General features: G+C 46.9%; 1 protein-coding gene across 2 annotated transcripts in view; it reads right to left on the bottom strand.

Moving 5' to 3' along the window:
* Positions 1 to 23,224, bottom strand: part of CRLK1 (Protein kinase superfamily protein) — a 64,890-nt gene that overhangs the window by 7,408 nt on the left and 34,258 nt on the right. For both annotated transcript variants that reach the window (XM_087390431.1, XM_087390421.1), the window contains exon 3: positions 9,631 to 9,784. In XM_087390431.1, coding sequence (XP_087246557.1) covers positions 9,631 to 9,784 — 154 coding nt within the window. The remainder of the gene's footprint in view (positions 1 to 9,630; positions 9,785 to 23,224) is intronic.

Below are 23,224 nucleotides of genomic sequence, written 5' to 3'. Positions count from 1 at the left end.
ATAGAAGTGGTGACTGGAATGAAGGAACAAGGCATTAAACTGCAATAGGTAGCGTCTGACTCTTTTGGGTCATGGACAAGGTTCATTAGGCAACTACAATGAGTCAATACAGGTTGTCTAAGTGATTCTTGAGACATGATAGAAAAGCTTTGGTAAAAGGTGAAATTTTATGTATGGTGTTGCGGCGTTCTCATGATCTTTCTCCTGCTGTCGTAACCAGATTGGCTTTGATATTGAGAACAAATAACACTTCTAGAAAGTGACTATATTCCCTGACACAAAGATAACCTCAACCTGTCCAAGTCCAATTTCTTTATATGATAAGAGGCATTGTTTGCACAATGCCCCCCTTTGGAGCATCACTCAATGTCTGAAATAAATTTCTACGGGATGTTGTGTGCTTTAAAGCCCCTTATTTAAAATACCAGTCACAATTAGAATTTCAAAGTGATAAGGCTAAAGCATCCAATGACGGATTATAATGGCATGTCACAACAAATGCCCACTTATCATGAGAAAAATGTGCTACCTCATGGGTGTGCTCATGGGCAGCTGGTGCATTTGTGACTGCAAGTTCTTCTCATCAGCAAGGGAAGAAGAGGATGAGGTGCCAGATAAAGGTTTGGGCTTGCTGTAATTTTCCCCCCCTTTGCCTTTGCCCCTGTGATCCGTAGTAAAGGCTTGATTTGCAAGAATAGAAGCATCCAGATATTGACGACTCTGTTCCCTCTAGAGGAGTAGGGAAACAAGCTGGTCAAAGGAATAGTGTTGGGATTACCCATAGTTACTAACCTCAATGTCATAGCAAATGCCTGGAATGAGCTAGGGAGCCTATCACGTGTCATGGAAACGACCTGTGTATTTGATACAATCTCACCCACATTAATAAGCTGCTCACGGAGAGTGGGAAAGAGGGTGGCCTAGATCATAGGCACCTCGATTTTGAGTGAGCTGCTGCCCCTGCTCCCGAAGCTGCTTCTCCCTGCCTAGCCTCCCCTCCAGCCCGCCTCCGCCTCCCTCATCGCTCCTTGCCCGCCCCCTTGCAACTCCTCCCGTTGCACTGCTCCACTCCCCCGCGCCTCTTCATGTCCCCCTCTTATCTCCTTCTGCCCCCCCGCACCTCCTCCTCACCCGCCCCCTGCACCTCCTTCCCCTACCGCGCCTCTTCTTGTCCCCCTACGCCGCCGCCTCCACCCCCGCGATCTATCATCTCTCCTCCTCCCCCACTCCTCCCCCGGCTGCCCTCCGCCCCCCGTCCGCGCCTTCTCCTCCACCCCCGCGCCTTTTTCCTTCACCCCCGCTCCTTCTCCATCCACTGCCCCCCGCCCTGCTTCCTTCCTGCCTCTACCCCCTCCACCTCTGCTCCTTCCTCCCCTGTCGTCTTGTCTCCCCCCATCCTTCGTTTTCTTCCTCCTCTCCTACGCCATTTCCTGCCTGCCACCCTTGCTTCTTGACCGTCTTTTAAGCTTTCTTCTTTTCCACTTTTTCCACCCCTCTTCTTCGTCCCGAGCAGCTTCAGGTTAATTAGCCTATGCCTCAGAGAAAGTAAGCTTGGTGGTGACATTTGTCTGGCCAGAAGGGCTCAAATGGCAGCACCTTCGAATCCCAAAGCCATCAAGATTATCCTTTCTCCAGCAGATAAGCAATAGATGCAGCATCCAGTCCAGTCACTTCAGGACAAGACAGTCGTGGGCAGAATTGTGGGCCTCACTCCCACAAGGAGATAGGTGAGAGATTGGATCTAGGTCCAATCTAGGCAGGCTTGACACTAGAAAGAGACTGCATCCAGGAGGTCACCATCTACGAAAGAGGCGTCTTCCTCATCCAACTGAGCTCTCCTGCTACCGCCTTGCCAATTGTGGAGTAGAGCCCCATCTTCCTTGGCCCGCATCTGGTTGCCTTTTCCCTTGGTCCCATGGCTTCACAGTGGAGGCCATGGACATGACACACCATGTTCCTCGATTCCCAGTGATGCTCCGCTTCCCAGGGCTTCCAAAGTAATACAGAGCCATCCTTCCCTCCATTGGCGGGAGCGTTTGGCACGGTGTTGGATTCCCCGCCAAATTCGACAGCTTCAGTGGTAGCAGACGACGGGGTACCCAGGATTAGAAATGTGGTAGAGAGCCTAGAGTCCCTCCCAAAGCTCATCCTCCTCGAGACCCTTGAGCGGGTATCCTTCGTTAGAGAGTAGAGATCTCCGGCCTACCAGGACAGTGTTTTCGTTGCAGGCAGATGGACCATCTAGCCCGAAAGTGCCCTCGTGGTCCGGGACTGACTCCTCCACCCCCATCCCCGCAAGATAGGCAGAGTGAGCAGGGCAGCACCCCTCTAGACAAGACCCCATGGGAGACACCTTCAGAGGGAGAATGGACCCAGGTAGGAAAAAAGAAACAGTCACCCTTGCGTCAGCAACATGCCTCCGGAGCTCCTGACGTTGCGATGGCAGAAGCTACAAAGGGTAGCCAGGCAGTGGCTGAGGAGAAGGGGACTCAGAGCCCAGGTGTGCCTGATCAGCAGGGCGGGTATGTGACTGTCCCTTTTCACCCCCCTCCCCATCCGAACCCTCCCCCTCCTCTCGAGCTCCCCCCTCCCCCTCCTCCCCCCCTTGTCACTCCTGCCATGGTCATCCTCACTACCCGCCTCCTTGCCCCCCCCCCCCACCCCCCCTCCATTCGAGCCTCCCCCTCCATAGCATATTCTTCAGCCCCCCTATCAATCCTGCCTCGCCTCCCCTTCCCGTAGACAAGGGCACGATCGCATCCCCCTCCGCTTCCTTGTCTCAACGGTTTGTCCCCTTTCCTTCTCAGCCATCTTATTCCGGGGGGGGTTTAGAGGGAAAGGGCTTGTCCTCCCGATCAGTAGCTCCCAAACTTCAGTGTGGGCACCCTCTCCCAAGAGACTTTTGGAGATTGGGACACTAAAACTACCTGGAGATCCCGGATTCCTACCCTCTACCACTGGAGGTGACGCTCATGATCTTGCAGCCCCAAAAAGGGGGTTTGATCAGCGTAGTGAGCTTCCAGACACATCCAGTTTAGCGATTCCAATTCACCTCCACAGGGTTGGAGAAGTGGACCCTAGGGGTATTCGATGCTATGATGGGGGATCATATCTCATGCATGATGGACGAGTGGATGGGTCCACTGGGACTTGATCTTTGGCACACTCATGGTGCTGAAGTGAACTTCCAATTGAGCTTCACACGGGAGAAGCCAATCTATGGTTTCACAGTAGGGGTTATCAGATTGCCGCCTGAGGCAAGGATTGATCCAGCACATTACTGGCCACTCTAGAAGTGTGCCGAGATGTTCGGAGTGGATGTCTCCTTCATGTTAGAGTGGGCGCGGAAGATTGGCATAGAGCCCGTGTCCACCTTGGTACGCCGTCGCATGGACACGGACTACTTGCCCTCCAAACCCCCCTCAAAGTCACAAAAGGCAGTTTTTCTAGAACATGTGCTCACTCATATGCAAGCCTGGTTTCCTGTTGCCCCTTCCTTATGAGTTGGACCATAGTGAGTTGGAAGTTGCACGGGCTCCACGGCCAGCCACAGTACCTGACCCTTCGCCACGAATTGCAGAGGGCAGTGGTAGGGCGAGCAGTGGACTTCCTTTTGATACAGGAGCACATGTTCTCAGTATCAGACATCCGACCGCGCCATCACATTCTTCCTGGGAGAGGCGCAGAGGTATGGTCTCCTGCTGTAGGACATAGTGGAGGGGTCTATATCTCAGTCTCCTAGGCGGTGGCTCCAAAGGTCTATGATTAGGGTGAGCTTATCCCAGGGCGGGTGAGCAGTTTGGATGGAGTCAGGATGGGAGAGTCCAGAATCGGAATCCTCAATGTGTATGCCCCGGCATGCAAACAGCACCGTCCGGCCTTCTAAGGTCTCCAGATGTTGACTCCTAGATCGTTGGGGGAGACTTCAACAACCTGGAGTTTGGGGAGGACAAGCAAGGGGGTGCCTCCTTTTCTGAGATGCCAGCTTCAGAGCGGAGCACATGGGAGCAATTCATCTTCATGATAGTGGTAGAGACCCGTGGAGAGAGCCAAAGTTCAGCAGGATACTTGGCGGCCTCCGTTTCTCATTCGGCCAGAGGAGACATGGACTACTTGAGAGATTGGATTGCTTCTACGTTAAGACTGGGCACTCCACAGAGGCAGCTCTATAGGGATTCTAGTAGGCACCACGATGTCAGACTACTCTCTAGCAGTCCTCTACCTAGAGCAGCCCCGTCGGGATCTTCCCCAAAAGGAGGACCGCATTCCAGAGGACCTCTTGCAGAATGAGGAGATTTAACTGGTTATGGCAGAGATCTGGCAACAGTCAGAATCAGCACCTCACGAGGGTTGGGCTTCGTGGGTGGCAGATGCAATTCAGAGTAGTAGTGAGGAGTTGTAGTCCCACGCCCTTAGATGGAGGAGCGCGAGCGTGCACTGCGACGAGACCTCACCTCCATAGAGAGGCTTAGGGAGCAGGATGCAGGATCCCAATGGCTTAGTGACAGATATGAGAGCGCGCGCCTTGGGCTCTAGGACACAGATGTTGGGCAGGCTGAGTTCTCCTACCACTCCACCCGAGCCCGTTGGGTACAGCAGGGGGACAGGATGACGAAGCAGTTCTTTCATACCACTGGACCTCGATCGGCACGCACGCAGTTGCAACATTTACAGAATCCACAGGGCATTATGCAAACCAATCCACAAGAGATTCTAGAGCTGACCACGGTTTTCTACAACCAACTCTTTCAGGCAAAGAGGATGACTCCAGCTTGCCTTGTAACCCAAGAGAGTTTGGGACCACGTTCCGACGGTAGTCTCGCGAGTTGTGCACATGAGTCTAGAGGAGCCTTTCACGGATGAGGAGATCTGGGAAGCCCTCAAGGCCTCCCGACCCAGAAGTGTCCTAGCGAAGATGGCTTGACTCCAGCCTTCTTCCGAAACTTCTGGGAGATCATCTCCACCCCTTTTCGCTCAGCTTGCCACGAGATCTTCGACACGGGCTTCCTTCCTCAGTCCCTGAGCACGGGGTGTATTTGTTGATCCCGAAGGGAGAGACAAGTTAGACTTTCGGCAATGGAGACTGATCACCTTGCTTGACACAGCATACAAGATCCTAGCCCAGGTCTTGAGTTTGTGGTTACGGCCTCATCTCACCAACATCATCCATGACATGCAGACTAGCTTTGTTCAGAAGCGCAGCATTCTGGACAACATTTTCACGTTCTGGGAGAAAGTGGATTGGACCGGGGAGGGTCACAACCTTTCGCCATCCTTCTCTTGGACTTTGAGAAGGCTTACGACAAGGTGGAGTGGTCTTTCCTAGAGGGCACTATGCAAAGGTTGGGTTTCTAAGACAGATGGACTAGAGGAGTCTCTACACTTTACGTGGGAAGCTCTAGTTAGATGCTTGTCAGTGTACACACGGCCGAGGCTTTTCCTCTCTCCCGCTCGATCCATCAGGGCTGTCCCTTAGCTCCCTTTCTTTTCCTTTTTGTGGCGAAGGCATTGGGCTACTGCTTGAGATCGCAAGTGGCAGGCCTCACAGGGTTGAGGCTCCCAATTAGACAGGAAGAGATGCTAGACTTAGAGTTTGCAAATGACACAGCCTTGTACGTAGAGGGCACCACAGCGAGCTTGGAGAGAGTCACGGGAGCCCTAGCTATTTACTGCGAGCCCTCTGGTGCATGGATCAACTCGAAAAAATCCATTGGTTTTTTCACAGGCTCGGAGGAGACACAGGAGATTCTAGAGTGGGGGAGTGCCTTTGACTTCCACTAGATTCCATAGGGCCACATAGCAAGGTACCTCGGATGCCAAGTAGGGTATTGATATTACAGCAAAGCAGCAGATCGCCCTGGTCCTCGAGAGTGTTCGGCGCAAGTTTCTCCACTGGAGCTCGACCAAACTCTCCCTAGCGGGTCGTGCCTTAGTGGCAAACCAAGTCCTTGCCACGGTAGGGTACATTGCCTCCTATTGGTGTTTTCACAGAGGGTGCATTGGAAAGCTCCAATGTTTGGTTCGGAATTTCCTCTGGGCAAGATCAAACGGCACAAGGAATACCAGAGCTCGAGTGGCTGGCATACGGTGATCATGTCGCAAGCATTGGGAGGCTTGGGCATCATAGATCCAGAGATGCAAAGTAGAGTCCTCTTGCGGTCTCAGAACTAGTGCAGAGCCCTGAAAGCTCCTCTTGCAGCGAGGGCCTCTCACGAACACCCCATGCACTGGGAGGCAGTGGCAGCATTCACACAGATGGATCTTTTCAAAGTCCCCCCTTACGGGGAAGGGTGATGAGGAGCCTCCATAGGGTCTAGCAGAGATTAGCAGAGGGCCTCATCAAGGCTCAGCCCCGTTTGCAGAGAGGAGTTCGAGCACCAGCCCCTCATTTGGCACCCGAAGATCAGGGATTAGGATGGACGTATGCTTGCACACCGACACACATTGGATGGGCACAGTGGGACAGTAGCCCAGCCTGTTCCTTTGGCAGATGAAATGGAGGCAGAGGCGAGGCTTGGAGCCATAGCGCATATGCGAGGGGCAGGGCAGCGGATGAGGAAGATTGACCTAGCCATTCCCGAGTCTTGGTGGGAGGGACTCCGCGTGTGGATGGACAACAGATGGTTAGGTCAATTTTCTCGGACTGGTGTCCCATTGAGGATGATGATTCAATGAGGCAGCACGCAGCCTAGCTTCTTCTAGGACCTGGCGGCCTACTCCAGGCACTCACTGAGAGCTGGACGGGAGTCTGGATGGGTGGCTCTGGGAAGGTAGGCCCCTGAGGGAGGTCCAGTGGGCTCCGGGAGAGTGGTTTTGCCCTTCAAGAGAGGCCTCGCCAAGCTGGTGGATGAGGTGCCTTTCTTTTCGTATACCACTCGGATTGGCAAGAGGCTTCAATTGGACTCTTCGACTTGGATCCCTTCGAGGGAGAGGCAGTGGGTAGCCCACAGGGCGCCCTAGGAGGTCTTCCAGGTTTTGGACGCGTCTATGGTCCAATTTGTGGCCAAGGAAGATATCCTACTTCTTTTGGCTGGCCGCCCACGGAGGGTTGCCCATAGGCCCGTGGTTGGAGCAGATGCAGGTGGAGGAGCAGTGTCACTACTGCTGCTCTGCTGGATTTCTGGAGACAATCCCTCACTGCCTCTGGAGCTGTCGCAACGCAGTGAGGATCTGGATGGAAGTCCTCAGGATTATGACCCGCATGCAGAGACTTCAGAGGGACTACAGGGATGGTGGCCTAGTTGACTGAGGGAGGTCACGCACTCCAGATTGATGAGGTCTCTCCTGCTTACCGGATACAGGGTCAGAGTATCTAGAGGATAGAGCTCAGGGATGAGGGCTTTTGGTTATCCAATCCAATGGGAAGCGCTAATCCCAAGAACCCAGTGCTCCAGGCAGTTTCTTATTCAAGCATTGGTCCACGACAAAATCACATTGGCCATCTAGCAATCTATGTGGGACTACCTCATGCTCCTACAAAAAGATCCCACACAAGCTTACCATACTCGCTCGTCCCAAATCAGTGCTTTAACTGAGACAGCATTCAAGCAAAACTTGTAAGGGGTGGAGCAGCCATTAATGACGGTATACTTGCCACATGGTCGAGAATCAACCACGAGTGTAGAAAGATTGATGTAGGTGCCACATGTGCCACAAATAGATGTTAGATATTCTTATAAAATTCTTGAAGAGGCTCGTATGGAAATTGTTGGAATCCAAGTTCTTGGCTGTTACAGAACTAAAAATTTTCACAAACATCCAATGTGAAATAGATAGTTTGCACAGCAGCAGAGCATCCAAAGGTGTCAAAGTGAATTACACAAGCTGTAGTAGTCTTCATATGAATTTCTTGCACTGCAAATAGCCCAATGTCTATGTAAGATGTATAAAACCTAGAGCCTTTAAGAGGTGGGAGATATAAAGTTGCACTTACCCCCAACCAGACTGACTAGGACAATATGCCATGCTATAAGATACAGAAAGAGCACGGCTATAAGACCAAAATTTGCTAATGAAGTAGTGTAAGCTGATGAGTATCATTCAGAGAATTGGTAGCTTTTGCCAGAGATAGCCTGTCTGGGAACTCCTACACAAGTATCTCGATGGAAAGATATACATCAGCCTTCCTTGACAAGGTTAAAGGTGAAAGTAGCATAGAAATATTGAGGACATTTCCAGGAAAAACACTAAAGAGAACCCCAACTCCATGAATTGAAAAATGAAGCAGATAAACAATATGAGTGAGCTGACTGCCTTTGACTTCTGCTAAGGTGACTTCAGAAATATGTTTGCACAGGCAGAAATCATTTCGGGGTTATGCAATGAATCAACTCCGCCTGCAATCCTGTATCTTTGTGATTTCCATGACGTCTTTGACAAGAGGGCAAATCAGCAAGGAAAATCAGAGAAAGCAATATTGCTTGAGAAGTAACTTTCTGCAGTAGAAAAGCAATGAAAGTAGGTTGATTAAAAATTTAACCAAAACATACTCTGGAATTCAAAATGCATGCCGGATCAAAGCCAAAACCACCTCCATGTTGATGCATGGCAGATTCTAGGTGTTCCAGGAAGAACCGGCAATGAAATTGAACCTCTAATCCTCTCCTTTGCTCTTATAATGCTTTCAAATTCAGGCCCGACCTTCATCTGATACCAGATGTCAAAAGCTCAACCCAGCTACCCAGAAAAGAACAATCTTTGTAGCTGTGCATCCAAAAGAGGGAGAGAGAAAACAGAGTGGAGAGCACAGAAGAGGGATGAGCAGTCAAATGCTGGAGCCTAAAGCTAGAGTCGCATGTGAAGGCAACAACTCAGGAGCAATACACAAAAGGCTGGCTCTAATTTCCATCTAGAAAACTACAGTCTAGAATGGCTAATAACAAGGAGTTCATGTCTTCCACATAGCACTGGTAACTGGTAGTCACGCAAAAGGAACCTGGTTTGTAACTCTATCTAATCTATCAGGTCCAGTTGCTAAGTAACATTTATATCTTAGGTAAAGTGACTACCAATTACGTATGGTTACTAAGGCCACTTAAATTGCTCCAAAAAAAAAAAAAAAAGGGGTAATTATAACATCACTCCATCCCTTTAAATTCAAGTCTGATATTGCCACGAAATTTTCACGTTTTGCCCATAAAACTGTGCTTGTCCTTGCCACGTGCTACAGAGAAACATGTACAGTTCCTTGAAATTGGTACCAAAAAAACGTATTTGCATTCTCTTACTGGTGTCAAGGAGCCTTAAAATCTGAAACAAATCAATAAATACAGAGTCTTCAAGGAAAACTCTCAGCAAGCTTTTACCAATGAAATCACAAGGCAAAACGTATAATGTTATGTACCAAAGATGTCTTCAAGGCTAGAAGGAACGTCAAAGCAAACAGTCCTTTCAATATCATATATCTAGATGAATCCAGGAACATGCCCAAACTCATCCTCTAAAAACACAACACATGGTGCAGTTTCAATCTCATGATAGTCACTCATAAGGTTGAAAACCAGAAACTCCATCACGCATAGCATATTTAAGTTTTCTTATTTGCTTGCAATTAATTTCATTTACCTTCTAATGGGCAACCTCAAAAGGCAATTGTAGACAATCTTTGCATAGCACAGAAGGGTCACCTACCTCTGTCAGAAATTCTTTCTCTCCTTGTTTCGATTGTGAGGAAAGCATTTTCACTGCAAAAGTCCCTCCTTGTGGCATTACTGCTTTAAAAACTGGACCAAAAGCTCCCTCGCCGAGTTTGGTTGTGAAGTTATTAGTTGCCTTTTGCAGGTCCCTATAGAATAGAAAAAGTAATGTTGGCCTTAGAAGTATTTTCTGGAAAGAAATGGATTCCCAGACAATAACTTTTCTTGCCATGCATATTACAGCCCCAGGTCAAAGTCTCACACCATTACGAAGACAATTTGCCGATCTAATGATCTATCAATAGCAGTAGTGTTACTAGCAAATCTGGCCATACTGAATACAGTCATATTTCTAATTACCTAAATTCCTACAGCTCCTTTAAATAACTGCTACATGCTCTATGGGTATACACACAGGAGAAAGCCTTGTCTGGCCTTACAGTCTCTCTAAGAGGAGGCTCTACATCAGACAGATTCCCCCACAACATAGGTGGCAACAGTTCCTGGCCTAGTCCATTCATATACAGTATTATATTGCACGTTCCAGTCCCAGTGAACAGTGACGAGGATCTCTCTTGGCCAGTTCCGGGTCTCTTCACATAGACTTCGTATCGAGAGTGGCAGAGCAAAGCGACTACCCAAGGAGAGGCGCATATGCACATTGTGTGGCATGCAGGAGGTTGAGACAGAGGAGCACTTCATCTTCAAGTGTCCTGTGCCATATTGGTGGAGAAGATTGTAAATTGCATTAATTAATTTGAATCCCCGGTTTCACCAAAAAAAGAGTGTGCACACGCATGTTTGTATGTATGTGATGTAAAACAACGTAATCATTTGCATGCTAAGAAGCATGGTGCCAATAGCTAGATATGCAGAACGGGATGTACTGGTCAGCAGCAGCATGTACATGTGGCTGGAACATGCACATGGCTGCAGCATGTCGAGCAGCAGACCTCCATTATCTGCAATCAAATAGTTGCAGAGCACACTTATACTGAATTAACTCCAGTATTACTGTGTTATTTTCACATACATACTCATCAATGGCGACAAGTGTCAGACATCAATCAATAATAGGTACTGTGAGATTGCAGATTGTAAGTCAGCCTTTACAGCATGCTATTGTAACACACAGAAATGATCAATAAGCTGATCCTTCCCATCACCTTCAGAATCTTCCACAAAAGATATTAGGGCAAGTAGATAGAATATTTAAAATACAGACACGATGAAGTCAACAGATGGACACATACAAATGGAAGCCAAAGTCGAGGGGGTCGCTCCTTTGGAAACTCTCCCTTTGACAATTTAAAAAATCTACTGGAACAGCCAGCCAAAAGGCTAGGAAGATATTTAAAAGAGGTTTTGGGACACCACAACAAGGTACTAGGACTAGCACACAGGCTAGCCCGATGAGTGCTCATTACATAGCAAGATTGTATTACTTTCTTTCACTGGATGTATTGGGTCACTATTAGTCAATAGTGATCGCCAGTCACATAGATCCTGAAGGGTCTCGCCCAGACTTTAATACAATCATATCTGTGTTCAGATACAGCCCTTGATGCGGTTTACATGAGCCGGGCTCATGTAAACCATGAGCTACCGACCCCCTTGGGAGATGACGCAAACCTCACCCATGCCTTAGACACTCTAGTATCATTGGTTCAAGATGCCGCCACCAGATCCTTCCCCACAACTCAATCTACAGCACACCCCCTTGGGAAGATGTCCCAAAACCCATGGTTTGATCATGAGTGCCAAGAGATGAGATGTCACATCATATGACGCTTGAGGCACAGCGGATATCACAATCACTTGACATGCCGTAATGTTGAAAATGGGGAGAGGGTGAGAGACACATGATTGGAGACAAGAGCTGAGGCACGAGCTGATGTTCATTGATTGATTAATCACAGCAAGTACATAGCCTCTTTTATAGGCTGGGCAAGCCTTATCTTCCCACACAGACACCTCATAGATGAGGTCACACACAAGAGAATCTAGATCCTATAATCTAGGGGAGGAATCACACCTACCACATGAGGTGGCACAAGTGGCCTCAAGACTCTTCACACTCACACAACTGTAGGACACTCCTAGGACTCTAGGACCACACACACTAGGACTCCGATTCCAACAAACCCCCCTTCAGAGCTAGGGTGAGAAACTATGACATCTTCCAGACTGTGCATCCCAGGCAATCTCAGAGGCTGACAGCTGAGCATAATTCAGAGGTTGAACCAAGCACTCTCATGGCTTAGGTGTCACAAGGCACACAAAATGACAAATTATTACATCATTCTAGGGGGACTACCCAAGGCAGAGTACCTAACACACATGACTCTAGAAAGCCCACTCTTCATCTATCACCTCATGGAGGGATAGACCAGAAACAGCAGCGGTGCAGGCTTGTTCCTCAGGTCCAGAAGGTGTAGCTTCATCGTCTTCGTCCTCGCTCTGCTCCGCAACCAAATTGGCTTGTACCTTTGACATCTTCTTGAAGCAACGATCCTCTGGATGGCCAAGTTTCTGACAGTAATTACATTTAAGAGGTTTTCCTTTCTTCTTGGGCTTATTCTTGAGAAAGAATGCTTTGCCAGATTGGAAGGAAGATTCTGCTTTCTCTGTAAGCCTACGGTCCTCATCAATGAGATGAGCTACCATATCCTTAAAGCTCATATTGCGGCTGACTCTTAGGACGAAAGGATCTCATTGTACTTGGAAATGTCTTCAATACTTGAGAGAAGTACAGCAACTTGATCATCATCTTCAACAATGGCTCGGATGGCAGATAATTGTTGGAGAATTGACCCAAGATTGCTCAAGTGTTCATTGAGGGTTTCAGTTTCCTTCATCTTGAGCTTGAAGAGTTTTTGTTTGAGAAATACTTTGGAATTATTGATCTTATTTCCAAACAAATTCTCTAATTTTTTCCAAACATCATTTGCAGTCTTATCAAAATCCACATGGTGGATAAGGTTGTCTGCTAAAGCTAGGCCAATGATAGCCATTGCTTTATCATTTTGGTTCTCCCGCCAACTGATTCTAGCATCATCACTTTGGAGTTTTGGCTCCTTGCCATTGGTGATATTCCATATCCCTTCTCGCATAAGAAGAAGCCGGAGTTTCGTCTGCTAAGTTGGGAAATTGCTCCCTGAGAATTTCTCAATGAACGAGGAGTTTTTTATGCTATCCATTGGTGGGAAGGTCTTAGTTGTTATTACAACCAGTGTCTAAATCCCTTACAATGTTTACTCCAATTTCAAAAAAGGCCCAAATTTTACATGGTAGAAGCTTCAATTATGCCAAAGGAAGACACAGGACAGAAAAGCCCTAAATTTTTGGGTTAGAATTGCTGCAAAATTAGGGTTTGCAAAAAATTGGGGCTTTTTAAAATTTCCTAGAGCATAGTGTTCTAACAATACTAGGGAAGCTTCAGACCATAAAAGCCCCAACAAATTCACCCAAAATGAGGCAAAATTCTTGAAAAGCACAATTTAGGGTTTTGAGCTCAGAAATGGGCTGGAACAAGCCGCTCTTCAAATCGGTCTGAATCCCCTCCAAATGTGCGGCGGCGATTTTGACACGGGCAGCAAGATAGTGCAGCATACCTTCCAGTTCACAGCAGGGCAGTCAAGCTGAGCAAAAGGCGGAACAGTTTGCTGAAGCGTGGGCAACACAGATCAGCATGGAAGCGTGAACTACAAACCAGAAGAGCTGCAACGTGCAAGTCAATGGCCACGGCCCTCACAAGGTCGTCAGTCGCATGAGAGCAGGCAGAATATCTCAGACAGACTGTTTGCAGAAGATAGCGCACATTTCAAGGCCGGCTGTACGGACAGTAGGCCTGTTTGTATGGCACAACCGTCCGTACAGTCCGTACGGCTGTACGGCCTGTTTGCTGGTCAATGGAGAGGCATAGGTCCGGGCTGATACGGGCTCTTGTACACTGATGCTGAGGCTAAAGAGCAGGAGCTCATGTGGAGAGGCAAACGAAGAAGAGGGAGTGCTTCGAGGAAGGAGAGGAGAAGAGAGTGGAACTAGAGTGGCCCAGCGGAGGAGAGAGGTAGCGGGTAGGATTACAAGGTAGGGCAGCAAAGGCGGGTAGAAGAGCGAACAGAGGAGCGGGCAGAAGATCCGCAGGATGGCGGGTTTGTTCGCTGCTTGCTTCGGGCTGAATGGCGACTGTTGCAGGAGCAGCAGCGTGGGCAGGAGCTGCAGCATGGGCAAGAGCTGGAGCAGCAGCGTGGGCAGCTTCGGGTCAGCAAGAGCTCAGTCAGGGAAGACCTGCTCTGATACCAACTGTTGAAAATGGGGAGAGGGTGAGAGACACATGATTGGAGACAAGAGCTGAGGCACGAGCTGATGTTGATTGATCGATTAATCACAGCAAGTACATAGCCTCTTTTATAGGCTGGGCAAGCCTTATCTTCCCACACAGACACCTCATAGATGAGGTCACACACAAGAGAATCTAGATCCTATAATCTAGGGGAGGAATCACACCTACCACATGAGGTGGCACAAGTGGCCTCAAGACTCTTCACACTCACACTCGCGTAAATGGATGAGAATCAGAGCTTTTTGAGGAGGGATCCCACTATTGCATGGGGGCTTCTCTTTAAGGATAAGTCACCCAACCCCATCACAAATCCGGGCGTCTAGCACGCGTATGCGACCTCACTATACAACGTCCCAATCCAAGCACTACCTAATATGTCTTCTTTGCCCAGGCCCAGCACAGAATGTGCAAGACGCACTGCGCTGTCTCCATAACCGAAAAGTCCAAGACCACAAGAGGTTGCGGACGGAGCATTTTGCACATGCGCAGGAGGTCTTGGCTCCGATCCTAGCACAAATGTTCAACCATGCCATTTGCCATGGCTTCCCCTACTTTGAGAACCACCACCCATGTGCCGATACACAAAGCAGGAAATCCCATGGACACAAGGAACTACCGCATCCTCATGATTGGCCACACACTGGCAAGATTTATGGATCAGTACTAGAGAGAGAGATCGGCTCATACATAGAGGCACACGGTAGCGGGCCTTGGGATAGGCTAGCTTCCAAAGGCAGCATTCAACTCTTGACCACATCTTCAACCTACGTGCCGTCACCGAGGAGGCAAGATCGAGATCCTAGAAAGTTCGTTTTCTTTGTAGACTTTTGGAAGGCCTTTAACATAGTCCCATGAGCTTGCATGATTAGCAGACTCTAGGAGAAATAGATCCCAGGAGACATGATCCAGGGGGTGATGAGCTTATATGAGACAATCAGAGGGAGAGTTTGCATCCCTAGAGGCCTACCAAATTGGATTGGGAGCACGATCCGAGTGAATCAAGAATGTCCCCTCTCATCGATACTCTTTGGCTCTACATTCATGAGATCACGACTTTCATTGATCGCCTAGGAGGGGAGGGATCCTTGCTTGCTGATTTGATGACACAGACACTGCTGTGCATAGATGACAGTCCCTGAGTCCTCATATCCTCTTCAGCGGCATGCCTACAAAAGACACCTAGAGGTCCTAGAGGTGTTTTGCAAGGAAAGAGATCTGACTCTCAATCTTGGCAAGACCAAGGTTATGATCTTCAATACCTCACGGACAATGGTTCATTGACATAGCTTCACTTACCAAGGGAGATTGTGCAGTCATACACCTATCTAGGAGCAATCTTCACGGGGCCAATTTCACAATGATTCATAACGCAGGGCACACCTCACACGAGGGCAAAAAGCTCTAGACCGACTTGAGCGACAGTGCTTTCAAGCACACTTCCAAGACCCTCCAACGAAGGGATGGCTATTCAATACACTAGTGAGGCCGATAGCCATGTGTGCAGCACCCTTCTAGGGGAGTGACCTATTGGCAACTAATTGGTGGAGATTCAAGAGGCTTCCAGCGATTATGGGATCCAAGATGATTCGGAGTAAGCCCTCGTTCCCTCACCAAACTATACATACTTGCCTAGCTGGAGACTACCAAGATGGGCAGTAGAGTCATCCAGATGACTAGCCGAGGGAGGGGTTAGCACGGCCTCGTACGCACGCATATCCAAATTATTTGCCAGTTAGGGTATTCATATCGACCACCTCCCCCTCTTCCAGTATAGCTTGGATGCCCTTGATCCCCTCTCCCATGAGATGAGATCAAAAATATCATACAGGGGGATCTACTCTGGCTCTATAGTTCACGGACTTTTTTATTTTTTGGGTGGGAGGAGGGGGGAAGGATCTCAATATTAGAGTCCAAGTGATCCCACAAACCTCTACCACAGCTATTGAGGATGCCACCCTCCACCTTGGGGGCCCAGGAGCATGGTGTTGAGAGAGCATTGCGCATATGCCACGATCCTACTCAAGATCAGTCTCTAGTGACGGTCTAGTCATCCACTTTAGAGACACCCACACTTGCGTTGCACTGCTAGCTAGACATTCCATAATCCGTGACCATCCCCAAATTTACATGAATGAGGATCTCACACTCCTAGAAGTAGAGGAGCAACGTACCATCCTACAACAACGGGAGGTCGCCTGCAAGGAAGGGCAGTGGACAATACTTCGAGACGGTTGTCTCTTGATAGGACCCTGATAAACACCCAGTGCCCCCCCCCCCCCCAAGACTCGGACCTGCACTGTTTAGAAATATAATGGTACCTTATGGTCAGATCTAGGGAGTTTACATAGCATGAGATATTGCTTTCAAGTTTCTACACAAAGATCCATCAAAGCCCAAAGCGCCCTTTACCCTTAGTTTGTAGATACATATGGGAGACATCATATAGTCATAAGACTAGAGACGGGTGGAGTTCATGGATCGAGAGGCAAAGTAGTCTCATAGAGGTCATCTCTCATTGGGGCGATCTCAATCAAAAGACACACTACACATGCCAAGTACCTTCAAATTTCGATCCAACGCATTTTCCTATAGGGCAATGTGCTACTTTCCTCCTAGAGGATCTCCTTTGGGAGGAGGCTAAGACCTCACCATACGCAGATGTGTCTCCAGACATCATGGATTTTTTGAGCCGTGGGGATCAGGGACTTCAATGCAAGGACGGCTATGCGTCCGATGCCACTCATTGATTTTTTTGAGATGATTCTATATACCTTCTTGATGTTGACCTCGATGAGGCAGGATGTCCCAAGTATCTGGACACAGACGAGCCCCTATCACTTCATATGGGCATCCTTTCTTGGACATAGGCAGGATACATGACCTCATCATTTATAATGGACCAGATCAATAGCCTTCGTTAGTGGATTCACTTGCTTTTCCACATGAAGGAGGCCCACAATAGTTGCCTATCTCATGGGAACACCCGTCTTAGCTTCACACATCATTGGTTGTTACAGAAATTGTATATTTGATATTTCTTGCTATGGATATTATTTTATTTTAGTCAAGTGTGACTATGGCAGAGTATTCCATAGGAGCACACCGGACACGGCGGGAGTCCTAGTGGATGCTTTGTGTGGTTTAGTTGGGGACGCCTAACTAGCATGTGATTTGCCATGCTAGATGGTTGGTATTGTGGGTGATTTCATGTTAATATTGATGTCGCTAGTTTTATTGGTGTTATGTTTGATTATTGTACTTTGAGCGGTGATTCATTCAATTGATTGTTAACAACTGATATAATTGGTGGCTTAAGTACAAGTGATGGAACTGGTGCTGAGGATTGGAATTAGTGCGAGGGTACCGATTAAGATGTCGCACGGTGCATAGCATATGGCCATGGGCCAATTTTATATTTCATGGATATTGTAAATCTTGGATAATTCTTGAGAAAGAAGGCATAAACTATTCTTGAATAAAGCAAGCCCAAAGTGGCTTTGTAGAAAGAATGGGGCGTGATCCTAACATCAGTCCAAAGAGGCTTTGTACAAGGAATTCAATGTAATCCCTTACTTTTTGGAAAGGAGGGATAATTTTTGTCCTTGAACTTTAATGCAATATTATAAATACTCTAGATGAGGAAGCATGAGCCACACATGTAGGGGGGGGATTGTACCCAGTTGGTTGTCGCTATCTCATTTGTGTGCCGTGGTTAATTTAGTAAATTCAATTCTTTCAAGTAGCGTTTTATGAGGATTAAGAAAATCCCCTTTTGGTTTCAATGGTATTATAGGTCTCTTGAGGAGTTGATGATGAAAGATCCCTTGTAGGTTTTATGGGTTCTGTACTATTGTGATACAAGTAAAAAAGGGAGAGTCAAAACGATTGGCGAGCCACGAGAGTCTTGAGAGGAGGAATTCCAGTTTCACAACATTATTACCCGTGCGCCTTCTTTTGTCAAACTTGCAAGCTCTCCATTTCTCTATCAGACTACCAGCGCTCTTTAATACCATTTGGCTCTGTCTTGCCCTGCTACCACTTGCACGTATTGTCCATCGCCCATGGCCTCCTATTCAATATCCGGACGACCCTTTGGTCTTTGGGCATTCAATCGGCCATCTTCATTCGCATATATTATAGCGCCGGCCCAGCAAGCACAAATTTGCCAAAGCATTTGTGGCTTACATCATGCTACGCCTCTAGCAATATGCCCGCTTCTCGGCCTGACTGCATTCACTCTCACACAGCTAGCCTTTACTCTGCCTTGGCCGCCACAATATGACGCCCACAAACCGAGTTTTCAAATCGACATGATTAGCACTGCAATTGCATTACGCAGCCTACCTGCGCCTGCATGAGCAGTGACTTACAGTCCTTACTAACTCTCTGCCTGCTTTGCCGCAATTGAACATCATCAGCTTTGCCATCTGCTGCTTGCAACATCGGGCTTGGGAATCTTTTCTACTCATCAACGATCTTCTGCCACCCTCACAGTCTTCTGCGCCAAAGCTCGTCATTTCCAGGCTGAAGCATTCTCTAGTGCCTATAGCCTTCACGTCTCTGTGCACCAGCTCTATTGGCTGTCTATAAGCTTGGAATCTGAGAGGCCTATTGCAAGCGTGGTCTGCCAATTGGCATTAGAGTCTCACAAAAAATCGTCGCCACAATAGAGAAGCGGTTCTTTCTTTACGAATTCAAAGTCAAAGCTACATTAAAGTCTAAGATACAGAGTTTAAAGGTCCAAAGGCCTTTTATAGCACTCTAAGAGAGAACCTTGGACCACAGATTCACAAAAAGAAAAGAAGGGGTCCTATTTTTTAAAAAAATCCAAGGCTGCTCTCGCAACGACGACCTGGCATTATGCAGAGTATAAAGACAAAGGCGAAAAGCGCAATCGATCTTAAGACTAAGATCAAGAAAGAATTTTTTAGCCATAAAGCTACCAAGCAGTGAATTGAAAAGCACTTGGGCACAAAAGCAATTCAAGCGACACAAATTGACAACAAATCTCCTACTCTAGTCCACATTCAATCCGTTCACGAGCAAGATAAGTGATTTCTTTTGTTTTTATACCTCATACACTTGGTTTCATTCACCATTCGTTTCTTCATCATACACTTGAATTGCATAAAAATCTTTCATTCGTTTATATTTTCATACACTTAGTATCGTTGCTTGCCTTCGTCCCACTTTATTTATACTCATTGCATCATCATGGGAGATCAACTACATCCACCCAAGCTCCAAGAGCAATTAGATGCACTCTAGACACAATTAGTACACGAGCGTAAGCATAGGGAAATTTTGAAAAGGAAAGTCAAGCCTAAGAAGAGGAAAAGGCATTCATCCAATAATGAGTCATCTGACTTTAACTCTGACGATGATCGCATTCTAAAAACAGTAAAAGCCACCATTAAAGCACAGAGGTCGAACAAAGGAAACAAAATAAGTAGAAAAGCTTTCACATTCCAAAATTTTGATGGAAAGAAAGATGCACCCACTCTTTTATCATGGATTAGTCAACTAGACTATTATTTTTCCAGACAGAAATTCTCTGAGAGAGACAAAATCAAATGTGCGAGTAATCATTTTCTTGAGAGTGCTGCATGTTGGTGGTGGAACGTCACTAAGCACGGTAAAAGACGACTCGACACCTCAAAGTATTTTCAGAGGCTTATCAAAAAAATTCCCTCCAAGCGCATTTCAAGGCAAAAGTGGGACATTTTTAGACAATTTGATAAAGAAACAATCTCTACATACACTGATAGGTTTTGGCAAATCTTACTTCAATTACAATCCTTAGAAAAAGTGAGTGAGCGAGATCAATGAAGAAAATATGTGGCACGTTTTGTAGGGTCAAAGTGTGGAGAGAAGCAAAGTACAAGGACACTGCAAGCAAAAGCTGTCTCATCGGAATATTGAAAAGAAAGCAAGTACAAAGTACATGAAAGAGACCCTAGGACTAAGTGTCCTAGGTGTCACATAGGACTAAGTGTCCTATGTGGCATAAAAGGCACTAGGACACTGAAGTGCCTATAACTATGCCTGCAAGGCACATACCAAGGCCCATAGGGCATCAATATGATTGGAAGAAGATGGCTTACAAACCCCCCTCCATGGTATGAGCTGAAGTATCCTGGAAACGTCGCAGAATACCTGGTATTTTTTGGTCATGGTGGCACATGTTCATCCCAAGGGATATAGCCACCTATGAATGTACAAGGCAGGGCTAACAAAGGGAACCAAGTATAAAGCCTGACCAAAAGCTTCAAACTTGGGACAAGGAAGTGCCTTTGTAAACAGATCTGCTAAGTTGTCCTCAGTCGGAATGTAGAATAACTCTATGTCTCCCACTGACAAGCGCTCTCGAACATAACGATAGTGAACCTCAATGTGCTTGGTACGCGCATGAAAGACTGGATTACGCACAATAGCCAAAGCACGCTGGCTGTCACTGTAGAGAGTAGTGGAGGATGCTTGACATATCAAGATCTGCAAGTAACTATCGAAACCAGACACACTCAATTGTAGCAGTGGAGGCTGCCCTGTACTCAGCCTCACAGCTGGAAGTGGCAACTGTACGTTGCTTTTTGCTGAGCCAAGAGATGCATGAGTTACCAAGCAAAAAACAATTACCAGTGTGGGACACTCTAGTGTCAGAACAACCTGCCTAGTCACTATCCGTGTAAGCATGCATGACAATGATCTGACATTTCAAATGACTGCTGCAAATCAGCCTTAAAATCTGGAATATGCTGAATATCGGGGCCAGTAATCAGCATGTCATCCACATATAAAATCAGCATCAAAAAATCAGAACCACTCCCACGGGCATAAAGAGTGGGCTCTGTAGAACTGTTCTGAAAACCAAGAGACAGTAAGTGTGCATGAATTTGGCATACCATGCCCTGGGTGCCTGCTTCAATCCATAAAGGGCTTTACGCAACCGGCATACCTTGTTTTAAGATCCAACAACCTCAAAGCCATGAAGAAAGGCAGTTTTGATGTCAAGCTGATGCACCTGACAATGTCAAGCTGATGCACCTGAAAATGCCAGTGGGCTGCGATGGCAATGACACATCTGATGGTGGTAATCCTGGAAGTGGGAGCAAAGGTCTCCTCAAAATCAATGCCTTGTTTTTTAGCATATCCTTTTGCAACAAGGCGGGCTTTGAACCGATCTATGCCGCCATCAGATTTCCTTTTCAATTTGTAGACCCACCGTGTACCAATGGCATTCTTCCCGGGAGGAAGATCTACCAATTCCCATGTGTCATTTTTGGCAATAGATTGTAGCTCAGCTCTCATTGCATCCATCCACTCTTTGCTGTCAAAAGCATGTTTATGGCACAAAGGCTCTTCATTGCAAGCTGTAGCAAGGAGTGCAAACTCAAGAAAGTGACCATGCATATGTCTATTCCCTGAGCTTGTCCGAGCAGCAAGAGGTTGATCTTGTTTGTTGTCCCTCAATGTGTCAAGAAGCCATCTGGGAACTTGCCTTTGCTGTCTATTGATAGCTCTTTCTTCAATCACTGCACCATGAATAGTGGGATCATTTTGTGCTGGAAGAGGAACCTACAAATCAACATGGAGTACTGACTGAGCATTGCTTGTTGGAGGGCCTACAGGAGGCTCATGTTGCTGGTCAAAGTCCCCCTCTGAGGAAAGAAGAGGTAACCAAGAGTCAAAGGCATCAAACATGTCAACTTCTAGCTTAGCTTTGCAGTCCACAAGAGGAGAAGCTGAATGTTCAACAAAGATTACATCTCTACTGATAATAATCTTCCGATCATTTGGTTGGTACAACCGATACCCTCTACTCTCCTGGTTGTAACCAATAAATATGCATTTGATTGCTTTATCATCAAGCTTATGTCTCAGCTGAGATGGTACATGAACATATGCAAGAGACCCAAAAACTCTCATGTGTGAAAGTGAAGGCTTCCTGCCTTTCCATGCTTCATAAGGTGTAACAGTCCTCAATGCCCTTGTAGGTGATCTATTCAGCACATAGTTGACACACATCACTACATCAAGCTAAAATTTATTGGGCAAGGACTTGGCCTTAAGCATGCATCTGGCCATCTCGATAGTGGACCTGTTCTTTCTTTCAGGAGCATGATTATGCTGAGGAGTGTAAGGAGTAGTGCATCAGTGAACAATGCCCTGTGAAGCCAAAAATGCATCAAACTCCTTTGACATATACTCTCCCCCCCAACTGTATTAGGGTGACAAGCTTGCATCCTGATTCATTCTCAACCATATTCAGCCATTTCTGAAAGCATGAGAACACTTCAAATTTGGCTTTTAAAGCATATACCCAGCAATATCTTGTGAAGTCATCAATTAGAGTCATGAAATATTTATACCCTCCAATGGCATTTGTCCTCATTGGGCCACAGACATCACTGTGTACTAGCTGCAATTTCCTTTGTGAGAATTTCGGACAATCTTTTTAAAAGGAAACCGATGTATCTTACCCAAAAGACAACCCTCACACACATGTTTGGAAACTGTGTGAGTTTGAGGTACATCATTTGCTATGCCCTGTGAATGTAACTTGGCAAGAGCTCTATAATTAAGATGACACATTCTCTCATGCCAAAGATGAGTTTCAGCAAGCTGTGAAACTGAAATACCAAATGCTTCAATAGAAAGTGCAGCTGAGTGATAATCAAGGTGATAAAGCCCCCTTTTCAAAGTGCCAGTGAGAACTATGGCATTGTCATCACGAAGATCATATACTAGGCATATGTATCCATCAAAAATCACTCTAAAACCTGAAGTGGCAATTGCTGAAATTGAAATCAAGTTGACTTCAATTCCAGGCACAAAAAGAACATTTGCCAAAGTGACAAGATGGCTTGAAATGGATGTGAGCTGCACATCTCCAATTCCTTTTACAGCATAGGAAACATTATTAGCACATGTGACAGTCCCCCCTCGAGGTGCATTAGCTAAGGAATGAAACAACTGTCTGCAAAAGGTGACGTGCTTGAAAGCACCACTATCAAAATACCAAGACTGAGCATCATTAACAGTAAAGAATGCATCAACTTTGGAGGGATCAAAGGAGCAATGGACAGCCCATGCCCGAGAGCATGTGCATGTGAGGCATCTGCTCACTCATGGGATTCAATTGCATGTGAGGCATTTACTGTCAATCCTGCTTTCTTTTTCTCCGAAGCAATGCGCTTCCTGCATTCTGAAATTTCATGCCCTGGCTTGCGACAATAGTTGCATC

Source organism: Dipteris shenzhenensis, chromosome 2 (genome assembly GCF_047967505.1).
Source record: "Dipteris shenzhenensis isolate YYH24624 ecotype China chromosome 2, Dip_SZ_1.0, whole genome shotgun sequence".
Classification (NCBI taxonomy): domain Eukaryota; kingdom Viridiplantae; phylum Streptophyta; class Polypodiopsida; order Gleicheniales; family Dipteridaceae; genus Dipteris; species Dipteris shenzhenensis.
The sequence above is the reverse complement of the archived record's forward strand: the minus strand, read 5'-3'. Positions and strand labels throughout refer to the sequence as shown.